Here is an 18,587-nt window from a genome sequence, read left to right on the forward strand (position 1 = left end):
TAGCTCTCCATTCAACCCTTTGTCCCTCCTAAACCTTAAGACCTGAGCCAAACAACAAAAACTTAATGGTGAGCAACAAAACACGAGGACACATATACACACAAAAATAAAAGTTAAAATGAACAAATAACAATGCAAATTTATCACCCACCACCTGGGAAATGGCTTACCTATTTTGGCTGAGGAAGGGGTAAGGCAGAAGCTGAGCACTGACAGCTAACAGAGTACTCTGGATCTTGCCAAGGTACCAGCAATGGAAAAAGGCTTTGAAATTAGAACAGATCAGACACCTTAAGACCAAGCAGTGCTACAACATTTTCTATACTGTTTGCCACCACTAACTTGACACCATCCATAACAACTGCACTCAACAGGAGCATTCATTGAATATGTCCAGCTTTGAAGATAACTGTGTCTTTGCAGATCACACTGTAACCCACCTGAGTGGACATCTACAGATTAACCCAGCCAGGAGAACTTCTCTTCCTCCCTCCCTCCCTTGCTTCTTCATGGGTGGGCAAACCATTTGTGAGACACCCTTGACAAGCAAGGGATGGAAACACAGCCCCCATAGAACAGCTCAGAGTTCAGCACAGCTTAGCTTTGGCCTCTGAACTGACTGCTCCTGCAACAAAGGTAGCTAGGTAAGTCTCTCTCCTCTCTTCAGTGTCACACTTCATCTGTGTGACTCTGTATTTTCCACCCAACCCTCTTCAGCCATCTTTCTTCAGCAAGAAGGTAAACACCCTGTTTTGTTTTCCCGTCTGTATTTAAACTGTGAATAGAGTGAAGCAACAGACTGGGAAAGCAGAAAGAGGAAAGCAGTTCTGAGTGGAAGCGATAAAAGCACTGATTGCAACCAGGCTTTTCAGATGTATGAAAAAATAACTCCCTCCCCCAAAGGAGATATTTTAGAAGCTGAGAGCTAAGAACTTAAGTACAAAGGCTTTTGTTTTTATTGACATTATAAGAAACATTTTTTTCTTTGTTACAAAAAAGCTAAGTGGTTCTGAAAGCAGAAGTACAGTTCATATGTACACAGTGCTACAGACCCTTCAGATCAACCTAAGGCTTGAGAAACATCAGATCATAACTGCAGGTTTATCAAATTAAGAACACTAAGGTCTGTTACAACTGAACACTATTCCTACCGTACATAAATGTATTTACACATTCTCTTTTTTTAAGGATTACAAGCTTTATAAAAAAAAATTTAAAAAATTTAAAAAAAGCAACACTTTTATCTTACACATCTGCAGGACTGACAAGAGTAACTGTTCCATAGGAGATATTCCACCAATCCAAGGACAATAACACATGAATAACAGAGGTTTACAAGATGTTTCAGACACTATTAACAGTGGTATGTGCTATTAGCTCAATGGCAAGTACAGCCTCATCAGGAAAATTTGGCAACACATCCTGGTCCCTCTCTTTCACAGGGTCAACGCAAAATAAGGCACATACATTGTGGGAATACAAACACTGCTGTGCAGGGGAACAAGCAATGGCGGGACAAGTGAGCTGACCAGCTGAGGGGCAGGGGAAGCAGTGGCGGGAAGTCAGCAGCCAGCCAGCATCATAATGCACGTACCATCTGGGGCCATTCCCCAAGGAGAGAATAACATCATCTGCCAGGTGTTGGATGTGTGGGACCGTTGTACTCCCACATGGAAGCCCACTGACTTTCCTGCAAACACACCTTTCCTTCACCTGCATGTAAATGACAGATAAACTTTTCACTGGCAACTTCCACTTTGTGGAAAGTAAAACTGCCTGGAGAAACACACACGCTTCAGGCAGGCTGAGTGTTAATGATGCGCCCAAGGCCAACAGTAATGCATGTGGAAGACCCTCACAAGAAATGGTGATTTAGACTTATGCTGCAATGCTTTAAAAATAGAAAAGTCATGATATATTGTGCAGTTTCTTGTACTCTTGGGTGAGCACTGTGAGCTATGCAAAAATCTACTGATGTGCCGCATACACAAAAGCAACTCTATAACTGGGTAGAGGGGTGCTGGTAAACTCATCCCACCAGTGTTGATAGGACTTTCCCCAGACTGCCACATGTTGAGAAGGAGGTTGAAAAGTGAAAGCTGGTGTCCAGTGTAACAGTGCCATGCTCAGAGAGACCAGTCTACCTTATCAAAAAAGAACTAAAACCCAAGATAGCTGGGCTACGATGTATTGCTACCCTCACAGGTACCAAAACCAGCCTCTTTAGTATAAAACAGAAAAGCATGAGAAAACACTAAAAACTGAAAAGTGATACATAAGAGCACATGCACTTAATAGTGAAAATGGTAAATCCTTTGCACAAACTCCCCAAGGACACAGTGGAGTCTCTGATTCTTCAGCTTTGCCAAATCAAGTGGGATGCCTTTCTTGAGCATGTAGTTTCTGCCAAGACACACTGCTGGCCCAAGACAAGGCTAAGTGAGTGACAAAGGTTTGTCAAATCCAGGAAGACAAACTGGCTACTCAAACAGTCTCTTTCAGCCTGGAGCAATATGAATGGCTCCGTCTAAGCTCTGATGGATCACATCTGTTAATAGCTTCCCAGCATCAATTGCACCAGCAGATACAATTATGAACTGGAAAATTGAATTTAAAAAATAGTTGGGGATGTTTGGGTTTTTTTTAATGTATTGGTTCCATTACAATAAAAGACTTCTCTCCCAAGCCACCTACTCCCAGGCTGGTCATAAGTCTCCCTGTTGAAATTGTTTGTAAACATGTAATTGATAGCTTTAATAAACAGACAAGATTGGCTACTGAGAACCATCTGAAACATGTCCAGCACATCCTTTCCTTATGCCTATAGTGCTGCTTCTCTGCAGGGCTGTGGGCTGTATCCCAGGACTGCAATGCACAGCACAGCCCTAGGAACATCCCTTCCCCTGGGGACCTGCCCAGGGGGATGCATCGCTTCTTGTCCCAGCAGCAGAGCAGGGACAATGGTTGTGTACAGGCAGAAGGTCTCTGCAGGCCCTTTTCCCACTGCCACAGCAATCCAGTCATTTGCTATGGTGAGCAGTGCCCAACTGCCCATGCAGCCCAAGGACCCCTGCAGGCGGGCTGTGATAGCTGGTCAGGGGCAGGGAAGCTGGGAGGGGAAGTGTCAAAGAGAAAAGTGCAGGGTGAGTAAATATGTGTGCACGGGACAGAGTAAGAAAGAAATGCTGGCTAAACATAAAAGAAAGATAGGAACTAGATCATGATAAAAGGTGTAGGATATTTACATTTGTCTTGATTTCTCACATTCCAGCTCACAGTGCAAATCTCTTGGTACATGCTGTGATAATCTCAAATATGGCCCCTGTACCAGATTCTGATGATGTCTTCCTACTGATTTACACATTCATGCTCTGACTCTAACAGCTACTAACAGATCAGTGTTATCTGACAGCTTCACTGAGATTAAATTCCTACACATTTCCTCAAATGCCATGTCCTGAATCAGCTGGTATTTCACCTATTGAAAAAAATGCTATGGTTTCTAGCCCACAGAAGTCACCTTCTGATTTTGACTGGGCTAAAGTTTATCTGTATTTTAAAACTGATTATGCTCCCTCCTCTTGCTATATGCCTACTATAACATCAGCTCCTTATAGACATCAAATCCATGACTGTAAGTGCCTGCACAATCTTCATCCCATAGTAGGACTTCATTATTGGGATTTAATTGAGAAGTTTTCAAGGGCTGGAACTCCATGCAGCTTCTTGGAGTGGGTGAATTTAAGCTGTGGTCTTGTAATTGCTCCCCACAGCAGCCTGTTCACTCAGGAGCACACCTATGGGTGCAGACATGGAGCACAGCAGAGCCAAAAACAAGCCAGTGCTCACAGAGAAAATGCCATTCACCTCTACCAGTGAGTAGCTTAATGATCACAGTGCGTTGGTTTCAATTTTTTGCTAGTGTAACTGACCCTGGGCATTGACCCACTGGTTTGCTTGGAAATTAAATACACATGGTGTCACCAAGAGAGAGAGAAAGAAGCTGGGCTGGTCTTTCTGAGCTTTGATTAGTTGCCAGACAACTCAGTTGGTTAGAGCATAGTGCTAATAGCATCAAAGTTGTGGGTTTGATTCTCATACAGGCCATTCACTGAAGAGTTGGACCTGATAATAATTCCAGATCAGAATAGTCTGTGATCTCTGAATACTTGCAGTTCCCCTTGTTTATTTGCTATTTTTAATGGCAGTCGTAATTTCTTGGTTTTGTAAAGCCTGGACACAGTGGAAAAACATTTAAGATTATCAGATTGCTTGCAACTGCTTTGATTTATTTGGCTAGTCTGAGAACTGGGCCAGTCATTCATTTTCTACTTCTTTTACATGACATGCCCATGATGTTTTTGAAGCTCTATGTATCCATGGAGCTGTCTGGGCTAAAGGGGATATACATATAGTTCTTCCAGCACATAAGAACCAGTGGCTCAGCAAGTTAAACCTGAACAATTTGCATTAAAAAAAAAAAAAAATCCCCAGTATGAAATACTGCAATATTGTGATTTCACTGTATGAAATACTTAGTAACACCCTGACTGTATCTCCACAAATGTGGTATGCAATGGGAAGACTGTAGACTACCAAAGTCACTATACATGCCCATAATTTTGCTATTCGGTCATTTAAAAAAGAAGGCTGAAAACCAGAATACCAATACTGCACAAGATGAGAGTTGGACAACAAACAGCTTTCTGGTCCTCTCCTTCCTCTGAAATAGGTCAAACATGGCACAAGTTCAGTATTGTTATTCAAGGCAGTGACTGCTGTCTCTGTGTGCGTTTGCAAAAACCTTCAGCTTTTGCTAGATATCAAAGAGCTGATGGTTTTTACATTTCTTATTTACTTGAACCTCACAACTTTTTGTGCTCCATGTCTCTGAAACTGCAGCCCAGGGGTACCATGGCAGTGCATTTCTAAGCTGGTTTTCCACCTCAGTGTGATGTGTCCAGTGCATCCAGAGAGGATTTCATCACTGTATGCTCACTTCACATTGTGCCTGGTTATAAGTTCAAGAGGAAAAGTTGCAACAGTTTTACAAGGTCTAGCTTCATTTAAGTAACAGAAAATTATCATTTCATCAGGCCTTTCTTTACAAAAAAACCCCAAAACAAAACAAAACAAAAACCCCACAACATGCACTTCACACGTTTACATTGGTTTACAGGTAAAAAATAAAACAAAAATAAGAGGCATACAGACATTTGAAAAGGGCACGAAAGAGAGAGAAAAGAGAGAAAGGGAGGGAATGGGCATAGCAATACTGATTCAAAACTGAAATGGAAGACAGTTTCTCCCTAGAACACTTTAGGGTTTTCAGAGTCCTTATTCCATAAAAGGAATATACTTGAAACACATCCCATTTAGGTGAGATGAGATTGCTAAAATACATACACAACTAAAAAATATGAGTCTTTTTTTTCCATCTGTTATCTCCTAAGGGTTTTTTTTTGTTTTTTATGTCTATTGCATAACAGCAAGAAACTTGCTTTCTTCTGCAAGTGAGGTCAACAAAGAGCTCATGTCCCCAATAGCCATGTTAGTTGTGCTTACAGGCATAGCTGGGAATGTAAGAGATGCTTGGGGAGTGGTGAGGCGTGAGGAATTGCGGGAGACATTTTGAATGATACTTGGGCTCAGGGCTCCTGAAATTAAGCTGACATGGTCCCCATCATCTATGATAGCATCAAAATCTATCTGCACACCCTCTAGACTGTTGTTGTCAATGCTGTCAACTGTACTTGACACTTGGTTAGTCCCCGGGGAAAGAAGCTCAGATGAGTTTTCAGTTGCAGTCCCCTGCAGCAGGCAGCTGGCTTCTGAACCAAAGAAAGAACTTGTTTTCATAGCTTGGTGGCTAAAGCCCATGGTTTGGTCATATAACTGACCAGAGTAATTCTGTATGTTAGAGCAGAACTGCTGTGATTGACCTTGCATTTCCATCTTAATGGTGTTTACCCTGTATGTCTGGTTGCCATCACCTATGTGTCTTTGCTGTTGGGACAGGTTGTTTCTCAACACGTTTTGCCGTCTGTTGCTGCTGTAATTAGAGCATGACTGGTAACTTTTGGCCACTGACAAACCTGAAGGCTGGCTACCAATGGTGTGAGACACCAGTGGACAACTCTGTGGCCCTTGATACAGGCTGCCTTGTGAGGTAGGACTAACCTGCCCTAGCATCATTTGACCAGATTGATTGACTCCCTGGTAACGAATTCCATCTCCTACTGGCTGGCTTTGCAAATATTCCTGTTCCATTATATTCCTGTCCTGCATCCCATTTGCCATACTGCTTGTTTCATCACTGGATGCCAGGGGATGGCTGAAATTTTGCTGGCTCCCATTCACTGGCATGTTGCTGATTCTCAGCTTCTGCCCTTGCACTGCCATGCCACAGGAATTGTCTGTCACCCCAGACATCATTGCTTGCCTGCCCATGGTTTCACTGTAAGGTTTGTTGGGCTGCATGCTGAAAGAATTCCCGGCTCTGCTGGCAGGAGTCATATTTTGCTGTAAACTGTAGGAAGTGTTGTTCTCCATCGCGTTCTGATAGCCATTCTGCTGGGCTATGTTGCTTCTTTCCAGGTTCTGCTGCTGAAGCATCATATTGTTATGCAGTCTGAAGGCCCGAGCCTGCTGCACTGCTGACCGCTGACCACATTTCAGTTTTGATGGAGATAAGTCAGAACTTCCTGAGCTTACTTCATTCCACTGAATGGGCAAGTCACTCTTATTTGCCTCAGGACCCGCTTGCTGACTGCTCGGTGTAGGGGCTTGGTCAAAGTTGCTGGAATTGTTGTTTCCTGAAACTGAGCTGTGATGCATTTTGTTGCTATCTAGAACATTGTTGAACAAATGGTCATACATGCCCTGGTTCTGGGAATTCAGATACTGGACCACGTCATCTGGCAGGAGATCCTCATCATTCAGACTGCTACCTGCTTCCATTGTAGCAGCCTCCAGGGCGACGTTCTCGCTGATGCTTGGAGGACAGGGAGAGCTGAAGCCGCGGAAGACGCCACCCTCAGAACGGGTGTAGTTCTGAAGAACAAGGTTGCGCTTTTCCATGGATGGAGGCAAAGCAGGAGTGTTAAAGCTATTAAGACTGTTGAAACGCTGGACTCGTGGGACAGAGAGGTTGTCGGAGGCCATTCTGACTGGATCACTGGCTCTCCTTGTCCCATTTCCTAAAGCTTCATGAGACAGAAAATGTCTCCTGCTGTAACCATTTGCCCCACCATCACTACATCTTCGAGGGATGTTCACTGGAGGCAGTGGAGATACTCCAGACTCCCTGCAGTCACCCAAGAGTGCCATCCTTGTCTTGAGGCTCATCCTCTCCATGTTAGGCAGTGGAGTTGGTGGGGGTCCACCAGTAGCTGCTGCATATTTAGCTTTCAGCCTGTATTGCTGGGCTGGGGTGAGGCTGAGAAGACTTGGCAGGTCATCACACTGGCTCACTTCACTGGAGCGCCGGGAGGCATCTGTTGAGATGGGGTCGTAGGAGTCTGCAACGCTCACGTTCTGCAGTCTTCCCTCTGTCTGGGAGGCATCGCTGGACCTCCGGCTGGAGAAGCAAGGTGAGATTCCAGAGGACCTGCGGCTGCTCAGGTAGGCTGAACTGATTGTGCTAGTATTGCTGTCCCTCCTGTTCAGCATGTTCAACACAGTGATGTCCGTACTGGAGAGCTCATTCCTGTTTGGCAGAATAGTCATGGATCCTCCGACACTGCAGCTGCTGTTCGACTGGGTACCTGCGGGTAAAATTCACAGTTAAACAAAGAGGTATTATCCAGAAACTGGTGAGGAAAACAAACAGTAACAAAGTAGGTGGAGTATAGAGGAAGAACATCATCACAGCCAATTATATCAGGGCTCTTTCTTGCAAGAAGTAGAGAGAAAAACTGCGTCCTCAGGTTAAAAGCTAATTCAGAGACTCAAGGGTAACATTTCAGTGTGAATCCCAGCAGAAAATTTATAGCCCATAGCCACAAATTGTCATCAGCTGGTGCAGTGCTCTAGCCTGCAGTGCAGCTATGCTGGCTGATGTGCCAGGAGGACACATTTGTAACAGAGCTTTTTATAGGCAAAATATAATTGAACAGGCATTTGCATGGAAAAGCAAAATATACAAATTGGAGGCTATTCAAGGTCATTTCTAAGGCTTCTTGAAATATTCTTAAAATAGCTCCTAACAACTGCAAAACATCTTTTGCCGGTTTCCTTGTTTTGTTTTGGTTTGGTTTGAAGTAAACATGATACATTTCTTAATTTTACATAGTTTCTTTTGACTGAATGGGTCTCAGAAAACCTGGGCTGCCACTGCTGGGTGGAGCCCAGAAACCTACAGGCATGCTGTAGGCCGAGTAGGGGCAGCAGCAACATCCATTTTGGTCATGAGCAGCTCTTTGGAGGTAAACAACTGAGGATCTTCAGAGTTCAGCCTCTTATTCATACTGCTGCCCTCTGCAGCAGTAGCATCTGTACATATGATTTGTTCTATGTGTAGGAACAGGTTATTTAAAGGGAAACCTACCACATCTCTGCAAAGGCTGCCTTGCAAAGGCCTCTACAGAAAGACTTCCATAAAGTAAACTCACAGGTATTTATTTCTTCTGCCTTATCTCAAAACAAGACAGAATTATGATTATCTTGGGTCAAAACCTTTAACTAGGGAATATTTAAAATGTGATTCATGGCTCCCTCACTATCTCCTGTTCTGTAAAACACAGGACTATCAGACTTCTTGGAGGGTGGGTAGAAGAACTTGCAATGAGGGAATAAACAGAAAGTGATCTATACAAACCATTTCACAGCTGTTGAGTTTTGTAAGGTGTGCAACTCCTGCAAGAGTTGCAAGATTGAGCTAGCAAGCAATCAGATGAAAGATAAAAAGCGTTATCACTCCTCTTATGTGTATCTCACCATTTCCTATGAGAGGCGGCAAGGCTGGGGCTTTGGAAGGTGGAATGGGGTTCAGTCTTGGAAGCATTCCATTAACTTGTTTCAACCTTTCTAATTTCACTTGCTCCATCCATTTGGTCCCTGTCATATTCCTCCTGGCCTGTAAGCCAAGTGCTGTGGTGGCTGTGGAAATGGTAGAGTCCATGATTGGGGTTTCATCGATGACACTGAGGTCTCCTATACTACCACCACCGGTCAGAGTAAGCTCGATCCCATTGTTGGAATAGTTGCTGATGGGGGACTGTTCGCTGCTGCATGTAGACTGACCACCAGGGCTTGGCTGAGATGTCTGTTGGAGGGAAGTAAGAGACAAGAGTGTGAGGATTAAGCAAACAATGTTAACCAGAGCATTTGTGCTAAATGAAGGTTAAATGGAGCCAAAGATACAGGTATAGAAAAGTTCAGCCTTAAATGATAACAGTGATCATTCTTAAGGAGACTTTATAGATATTGGCTTCAGCTGCAGTGAAGGGCATTGTAAAACACAAGATTAAATTGCCTTTCACATGTTGCTGATGGTATACAATAGATCTCCATAAGACATTTATCTGAGTTATTCCCAGAGTTACTTCTATCACTTCAAGCCATTTATGAGCATGTATGGATGGATACCCTACTTTGCTTTTGTGCTCTTCCCAACTGAAGCTGCAGCTCAGAAAACCAAAGGAGAATTCAGCCATGTTACAAGGTATTAGTTTACACTGCTAAGCTTGCAAGCAAACAAATAAACAAGACTTCAATAACATTGGAATTTTGGTTTTTTAATTAGACTTGTGGCTAAAGAATGTAAGCATTTTCCAGGCTTAGGGCTCATTGTTACAAGCAGTGGTTGGCCTGAAATGTTGGCATGTAATAAAACAAGGACAAAGCATCAGTGCAAAAAATACTGTATCATATTATCAGCATCCCATGACCCTGGCAGCACTCAGGTCTAACTTACATCTCCTCTTACACCTAACTTATACCACCTCTGTCCTCAATCAAGCAGGTAATGATCTACTAAATCAAATCCTTTGTTTCATCAGAATTTAAGATTTTAAGTGCAAGAATTTAAGTAGACAATACAGACTGTTAATCTGCAGGGATATAAACATGCCACAATAACATCTTTCTTAACAGGGAGTGTTCCCTGCTGCTCTAGCAGAACTTTTGCTGTGGGGAAACACAGGCTTGATTTACTTTTCAGACTTTTTATAAAGTTCTCTCAAAAGAATGGGAAAATTAACAAACTTACAGACAAAACAGAGGAAGACAGACAGAAGTCTCTGAACTTAATATCTCACTGTAAGGTTCTATCAGTGTGATCACAAATCAGTGGGGCATGCAGTATTGTTTTGCTCACAAGAACAGTTTCATGTAAGTATTTAACTTTAAGGGCTTCTGATGTGGTTTTGTTCTTTGGGTTTTTTTTTTCCTACCACTCTGTGATCTTTATGTACATTTTACTGAAAAATGCTGTCTAGAATTTCTGAAGTGCCAGAGACAACTCTCACTTTAAACATCAATGAATGAAGACACAGATTCATGGCACTATTGTAGTTTCATATGCCCCTAAGGAGTACATTTGAGATTCAATAACTATTTTATTATTTCTAACTTCAATGATGATGCTTAGAATTTATGAGGCTACACTGAGCAAGTTCATTTCCAAATCCTGGCCATAGTAGATTTGGTGACAAGAATAGAAATAACAGTTATTATATGGAAGAAAGTTTATGCTTCTGGACAATAGATCCATGCCATATGGAAGAAGAGTAATAGTTATCAGAAGCCTGTTCTTGTAGCACATGTCAAGATCACAGTGAGGTAGGGTGCAGAAACAAGAACTGTATTATGCAGGACATATACTTCTAGATGTGTAATACAGAAAACAAATGGATGTCTCATCTAGAGGGGAAAGTACAAAGACACTTCTGAAGATACTTCACCAATATAAGCCAGATTTTTCACATGTCAAGTGTTGCAAAATGTTCACAACACATTACAACTGGGAATGCGCTTGATGGATTGCACATTACTAAATAAAGGGATGACTGAACAACAGGCAGAAGACTAAAATAAAAACATATATATTGTTGCAATAAGAAAAATAGCAGAAAAGTTAAAATGCCCTCACCTTATTACCCACTGTCCTTAGGAAGTTAGAATAAGACATTTAAGAGCATTAGACAGAAAAGACATTGGATTAGTTGAAAACCAGAAAATATACCTTAATTCATACATGCAATGAAAAGCAAGAAACACAGAATTATTTTTAAAATATAATTTTCACTGAGAAATATTTAATACTATGTAAGCTCTAGGCATTAGTACCCATCTTCTAAAAATTTTCCTGTTAAAACTGTGTTCAACATGCCTCAAAATGCAAAGCAGAAGAGGTATTGCTCCTTTGTAAACTAAGATAGTTATCACCAAAGATGGCAGAGGACCTCCTTTAGACTTCAGCAGGAGCTTATCATCAGCCCTTCAAAGGTTTTGAATTCACTATTAATACTGAACAGTTTGAGCATAAGCCTTAGGCACAACATAGCATTAACTCATATTTCAGTGAGTAATCACTTCGAATTGCAGCATGATTAGCAGTATGAGCAGAATTTGGAGGGCTCATATTTGTAGTCCCCAAGGGATGGATACAGATGAATCATAGACCCAGATGGGGAAGAGGATGGAGTGGCTGCCTTTGAATTAACCCCTGTGAAGAGGGCAGATGGCACAGGAAATTCAAGCAAATGAAATAACTTTAAGACAGCATCTCAAAAAATGAAATATAGTCCTTTCAACAGTTTAATGTAATACATTAAGGTAAACCAGAGAAAAGACCTGCAGACTGTCAATTCAACTTGATTTAGTTAAACTTGGACTAGGTTAACTTGAGTAAGTATCAGATAAACATAAGAGGTCACATCACAACAGAGACATTATTAAAAGATGCCCATCTGCTGTTTAAAAAAGTCAATTCATCCTGCTTCATTTCAGTTTGATCCATGATCCAAAAGCCTCAAGCCCCCAAAATATGATTGCTTTCCTAGGTTCTCAAAAAATTATGATCATCAATATCATAATTTTAGTCATTTGGACTTATGGTTTGTTTTGGTGGTGGTTTTGTTGTTTTGGTTTGGTTTGTTTTTTGTTTTTTTTTTTTTTTGGTTTTTTTTTTTTTTTGTTTTTTGTTTGTTTGTTTGTTTTTGTTTTGTTTAGTTTTGTTGTTTTTTGTTTTTTTTTTTTTTTAAATTCTGGCTTTCAGCCTGCAAGATTCAGATTAATCTTTCTTCTGGAAACAGAAGAGTGGAAAAAATGTTTACTTTTTAAAATAAAAACTCTGATTTTCTCATACTATGCTCATTCCAGAAGATGGAGCTTTTTTAAAAGAAACAATTATTGTGGCAGTTGCCAGCACTGCACTTATTCTATATTGCACAGACTATTTGTAATCCTTTTATTTGTTATTTCTTAAGCTTTAAAAACATTTTACAATGTAAACATAGAAGAAGACCTCAAAAAACCAAACCTTGTGAACTACAGTTTACAGTTTACAGCATTTAGTAAAGAGATTATTAATTGGTTGCAGGAAGAAAAGGACAAAGGGAGTGGCACAGTGTATTGCATACCATTGGTTTTTCTGACTTGACCGCTTTCACTTGGAGGCATTCTTCACGCTTTGAGGTAGTGTTGCTGAGGTCCTTCTGCTCACCAATGGCACCCTGAGTCTGATGGCCTGGTGACCGGGTCTGAGAGTGGCTGCCTGGGTCTCTTGGTGGTGGAGGCCTTGGGTGGATATCTCCCCGCTGCTTCTTGGTGACGTGTGCCTCTGGGCCATGCACGGTCTTCACATGCTTCCGCAGAGAGCTGGGGTCTGTGTAGCGCTTCGTGCAGCCTGGTATCTTGCAAACATATGGTTTCTGACAAGACACAAAACCACCCATATTGGATTTTATTCCATGTGGGACTCCTGAAGAACTCATCGGAGCACAGTTGGTGTCACAGTTATACACTTTCACGGTTAATTTGTCACCTAATCTATGGTCTCTACAAATGAATCATAGAATGGTTTGGGTTGGAAGGGACCTTAAAGGTTATCTAATTATTCACTCCCTTCCCAATATGGGCAAGGACTCCTTGGTCAAAACCACATTCAAACATGGCTTGAACACCTCTAGGGATGGGGCATCCACAGCTTCTCTGGGAAACCTCTACCAGTGCATCATTACCCTCACAGTAACCAGTTTCTTCTTTATAACTAATCTAAATCAACCCTCTTCCAGTTTAAAGCCATCACACTTGTCCTATCAAATTGTGACTGCACCTAGTCAAAACCATTAGTTCCCCTTGGTTCGGAAGGTAGCAGCTAGTGCTGTACAGTTGATTGAGGGCAGAGTCTCTCATGGGTACCAACTGGCACAGCTTTCACTTATCTTAGCAGAAGAGTCAACTCAGCTATGGCAATTTATGAAGACTGATTTAATTTTCAACCCTGTCCATTGCCCTCAGCAGTTTGACAGTGTTCCCACTATGCCTAGTACCTGCTACTTGACACTGAGAGAAATAACCTCCTTCATGAGATGCTGGGCCATTTGTTCAGGCAGAATTAAGTGAGGAAGCTTTTTTTTTCTGGCTCCTTCAGATCACCAGTACAATGTCAAAGCATAAGATACAATGCCATGAACACTTTCACATTGCCACAATATATGCTCTAGTTCTATTATTGCTGCTACTAGCATAACTCATCACTCATTTTTTTTAGAAACCACTTTCTTTATCTGTGGATTTCTATAGCTCACTAAGCAATGTAGAATAAAGTAAATTTACTGTCTTATAAACAAAGCCTTAACAAAGCCTTTTTTCTTGTATTATGAAGGGATTAGAAAGAAGAGCTGAGCACTTCCTAAATCCTTTAATTGCCTCAGGAAGCAAAGTATTGTTCACTCATTTTCATTAGTGAATTGTTTCAAATAAACTACTATTTTAAAGGGGTTTTTTTATCCTAGTTTTCAAAAAATTGAAAGAGACCTTCATGCAGAGTTTCTCAGAGGGATTCTCTGTCTGCTTATACATGGCACTGTGGAGCCTTTGACAAATATAGCTTCGTCATAGCTGTCTAAGGCCTGAGACTGCTTCCACTGGCATCAGTGGAAAAAACCCTCCCATTTACTTGAATAGGAGCAAAAATGAGCAATTTAGAGATGATGTTGAGCTACTGAGGCATGTTTTCTCATATTGCTATGGAAGTATAAGTCACTTAGCTCTCCTCTGCATGAGTAAGGATATCGTCATCAAGATATGTCAACTGCTTTTAAAGCTCTCTGTACGTTACCTACTTAAAACCAAAATGGCACAGCAAGCAAATGCTGAATTTGGTCTGTGCTTTTCATTGTATTCACATCACTCCACCAGCATATGCTGCCTTAAAAGATTAGCCTGTTTTGGTGTGAAGTAATGGTGAAGAAATGTTTCATTTGCCCCTGTGGCTGCACCTATCAGAAATCATGTTCAGCATAAAATTTCTCTGATTGACTTACTGGTAGACACAAAATTCTGAACTTAAACAGGGGCAGGTCACATCACTAAGTGTGAGAAGGTTTAACCCACCAACTAGGCAGCACACAGATTGGTTCAGACAGTGAATGAAAAAAGAAAGCTCGGGCAGCTATTGGCAAGACTTGGTGAACTTCCTTCTACCTTGGTGACCATTCATGAAATCACTGCAGGGCTTCAGAGCCATTATTAGTTGGGCTGCTGAAAACACACACGGCAGAGATGAGGAAACTCAGAGCTATGCAATGCCATCTGCTTCCTTTGTGAGTGAAGAGATGCTGCAGGGCGGGGACTGGAAGAAGATGAATGCCCCCTGGAGATCTGCCGGCCCTAGTGCGTGCCTGCGACAGACCTGACGGCCAGCTAGAGAAAGATACAGGCTGTGCGGAAATAGATATGGCTGCTATGGTATGTCCGGCCCTTCCAGTACTTCCCGGTTTAGGCTAGAGGTGAAGGAGTATAGGGACGTGTCAAGGAGGAAAGAGTGGACTCTGAGATGTGAGGTTGAGGTGATGTAACTCTCTGTGCAACTTGAAATGGGGCAATAAAACAAAGACAATGCTAGAAGATGGTAAGAGTCCCAAAAAAAGGAGGCAGCAGTAATAATGAGATGTTACACTGAAAGCTTGGAAACAGCTGTGACTGCCAAAGCTGGCTTCCTCAAGAAAGGTCATATTTCTTCTGCTGCATCCCTAGTCCATGAGGTCTGTTCAGGACTGGAAAGGAAGAGTGAGAGAGGCCAAAGAAGAAAAAGGTGTAACTCAGACCTTAAATGGCAACCCATGATGTCTAATGTGGAGACTGTGGCTGTCTGCAGCACCCCAAAGTATGCTGGGGAAGCTGCATCCCAGCACATGCCTGGTGCCAACACAGGCATGGGGACGGGTCCAGGCACTCAATGAGCCCTTCCAGCTCAAGATGGAAAAATAATTCCAGCTTTACAGGGAAAACAGGATCTGTCCCTGGTTAATACATGTGTTTCCATTAGACTCACTTGTTCAAAACTCTCCTACATGTAATAAATTTCCAGGTCTGTATGACGTACTGTGCTGCTAAGAGGCATTCAGATCTTGCATTCCTTTCAGGTTGCTGAGGGTTGCTGTGCCTGTCCTCTGTAATACACTGCTTACATTGACCAACTGTAAGTCTGTTCAACACAGAATTATATTAATCTTTTGAAGCTGTGATTACTTACCTCATTGGAATGAGTCCTGTTTTGGTGCTTGGCCCTGTCAGATGCATTGGAGAAAGCTTTGTTGCAGCCTTCATGTTCGCACACATAGGGTTTCTCTCCAGTGTGAGATCTCAAGTGCGTTTTCAAGTTTTCTAATCTGGAGTAGGCCTTTGTACAACCTTCAAACTGCAGATGAGAAATAGTTCTAGTTTAGTTTTAATCTTTGGACTTGCAGGAAACTGCAAAAGTGGACTTAAAAAAGTTTAGAAATTTTCCAAGCCTTCATAACCTTGTCCAATGTAGTTTTGATTTGAAGGGTTTTAATTTTATCCAAGCAAACTCTACCACAACTCAAGTTAAAATGCTTTCAGCATTATGTAAATCTTCTCTTACAGGAGAGAAGTATTTGTGTACTTCAACTAAGACTGAAATCCACTGCAAAGCCATCAGGAGACTGGTGGCCAGCAGACAAGCTCTGTAACAGAAAGTGCCTTTAAATAATTAGGTAAACTGAGCCCTGTTTAATTATGCCCTTTGGAGTTTCTTTGTACTTTAAACCTTAGGAAGTGGGCCAAATCATCCAGGGAATCCCCTCTCTTAAAGCTTTTGTCATCTGGTTGTGCTGGATAACAAAGCAGACATGGCACTCTCTTCTCCACAAAAGTCTGACAGACAAGAGCTCAGAATGCAGCACTCATCCTGCTGTTTGTTCTCTGCACAGCTCCTGCTTCCCTGTACAAACCTGGAGCCCTCGCCTCTTTACTTACAGTGCATTTGTGTGGCTTTTCCCCTGTATGTCTCCTCATGTGGACCACCAGCATATATTGAGCTTTGAAAGGTTTCTGCTCCCGAGAACAGTCCAGCCATCGGCACACAAACTCTTTCTTCTCTCCATGTATGTGGTCATTGTTGATATGCTGTTCAGGTGGAATAGAGGTTACAGTTTAACAGAATTACAACATCTGCTGCAACAGCTTAACAGAAACACAACATTATTGTAATTTTGCACTGGAAGAGCACCAGAGATTCAGGTGTGAACCAGGTCCTTGTGGTACCGAAAGAATAAGATAATCTGCGCTTCCAAGTGACCACAGGGTTCAAATTATAGATCCTACTGGAAGTCCACTAAGGCCCATGAATTTTCTTCTACTGAGATCAACAGGCTGTGGACCAGGCCTCAGGGATTCAAGCTGATAAATGGATCCTGGATAATCTCATGTATGGCTCCACTTGTGTGATTCACATTGGGTGCTGCTTTTGCAGAGCAGAGAAGTGTTACTTAAGTGCTGATCAATATAAACAAGATTTACAAAATCAGGCCTTTAGAAACATATTCTCCAACCTGAAAAAATCAACAGAACTGCTAAACCAAGTTTCCACCCCAAATTTTAACTCATTCCCTGCTAGCCATATTTTCTTTCAGTAAATGTATTTGGTTCAGTAAATGTACAGGTCATGTCAGTGGAAATAAGCCCCTATACACTGTGAATATAAACTCTGAGTACGGAAGCATACATCAAGCCAGTTTTTGCAATTGCCAAGATTGGCTCTGTCTGAATGTGTGTGGGAGTGACAGCTGCCCCAGCCCTGCTGACTCACAGGCACGTCTTTCTATGGTCAGTGTCATCCACATGAGTGTACCCAGAAGCAGGACAGGATTGTATACCTTGTACTCTTTCACAAAATTAGCTTGCTCTGTTTCTTTCACTAAAACCTAGTTCAGAAAAGCATTTTAAAATGGATTTAATTCTCTATGTGTTTGAATAGAAACAAGCAGGTGAAGCAGGGCCAGCCTCAAAATTGGTTTGTTGGTTTTTTTTTAAAAGGTTTAACTGAATTTTTTTTTGTACATCTTTAGAAAACAAAAAAAGAGAAAACTACACCTGGACTTTCAGAGTCTTTTTTCCACTAGGAGCTACCCCACTCATCCTCCCAGACACTCTTGGAGGTATCATTCCACACTGCCGTACTTCTGTCATTGTGCCACTAGATGGCTGCATTACTCAGCGAATGACATTATTCCCACTAAGGTACCACCAAAAAATCTTTCCAGTTTTTATTTGATCACAGCACAGGGATGAAATCTGTATCTGTTCCATAATGGGCCCACAGAAAATGCCAGCTGTATAGAAACTCATTAGTTCATACTGGAACACCAAGAGGATAATCCCAATCTTTTCTGAAGTCTTGAAATCAGTCAGAAAGCCACATAAAATGACGTATGTTCAAAATTATGCACCACTGCCATGGAAAACAGACATGCTTGTAAAAGATGACAGATCTTTTTCTGAAACTTTATTGCCATTTTTTTAAAAGTCGTTATGGGGCACAGGATGCATGAACAGAGCAGAGGTGATGGGTAACATACGACTTGTAATCTGCAAGAGTTAATGTTCCGAGTGCAGATCTGTATTCATAATACACACACCTGTGGCAGAAGCATACACATGCCCTGCTCTGTGAAATTGCATCAAAAGACTTCAATGAGGGCAATGTGTGTTATTTCTTGAAAGAGAAAGAAGTAACAGGACGACATTAAATGCATTCAAGCAATTCATAGCCGAATCTCTCTGTAAACATTACAGACTGTGTGTTATGTGGTTAAACCTACACAGCCACAAGGGGGATTAAACTTGAGTGTGTGACACAGGCTTTCCATTTGATACAAAAAACCTCAAGGCTGGATCAATCACTTCACCACAGCACCTCCTTTGACCTCCTGCTGTGTGGACACTCAGGCACCCTGGAAGCTCTTTCAGGGAAAATCTCCATAGGACAGTTTTTTCTCTTTGTCCCTGCAAATCAGCTTGCTCCCTGCGCTCTAGACCTCTAACCTTTCACAGCATGAGAATCCTCTGAAATTGACCTTTCTCATGGGCCTAAAAATCCTTTCTTCACTCCCGCC

The 18,587-nt window shown here is 41.9% G+C and overlaps 1 protein-coding gene across 6 annotated transcripts in view; it reads right to left on the reverse strand.

Moving 5' to 3' along the window:
• Window positions 1–3,724: 3,724 nt before the first annotated feature.
• The window catches only part of GLI3 (GLI family zinc finger 3), a 202,037-nt gene continuing 187,174 nt past the window's right edge, over window positions 3,725–18,587 (reverse strand). For all 6 annotated transcript variants that reach the window (XM_077786302.1, XM_021531964.3, XM_021531961.3 and 3 more), the window contains 5 exons: window positions 16,450–16,599; window positions 15,704–15,868; window positions 12,585–12,875; window positions 8,938–9,265; window positions 3,725–7,766 (listed from right to left, as the gene is read on the reverse strand). In XM_077786302.1, coding sequence (XP_077642428.1) covers window positions 5,476–7,766; window positions 8,938–9,265; window positions 12,585–12,875; window positions 15,704–15,868; window positions 16,450–16,599 — 3,225 coding nt within the window. In that variant the 3' untranslated portion in view covers window positions 3,725–5,475. The remainder of the gene's footprint in view (window positions 7,767–8,937; window positions 9,266–12,584; window positions 12,876–15,703; window positions 15,869–16,449; window positions 16,600–18,587) is intronic.

This window comes from Lonchura striata, chromosome 1 (assembly GCF_046129695.1).
Source record: "Lonchura striata isolate bLonStr1 chromosome 1, bLonStr1.mat, whole genome shotgun sequence".
In the NCBI taxonomy this organism is placed as follows: Eukaryota; Metazoa; Chordata; class Aves; order Passeriformes; family Estrildidae; genus Lonchura; species Lonchura striata.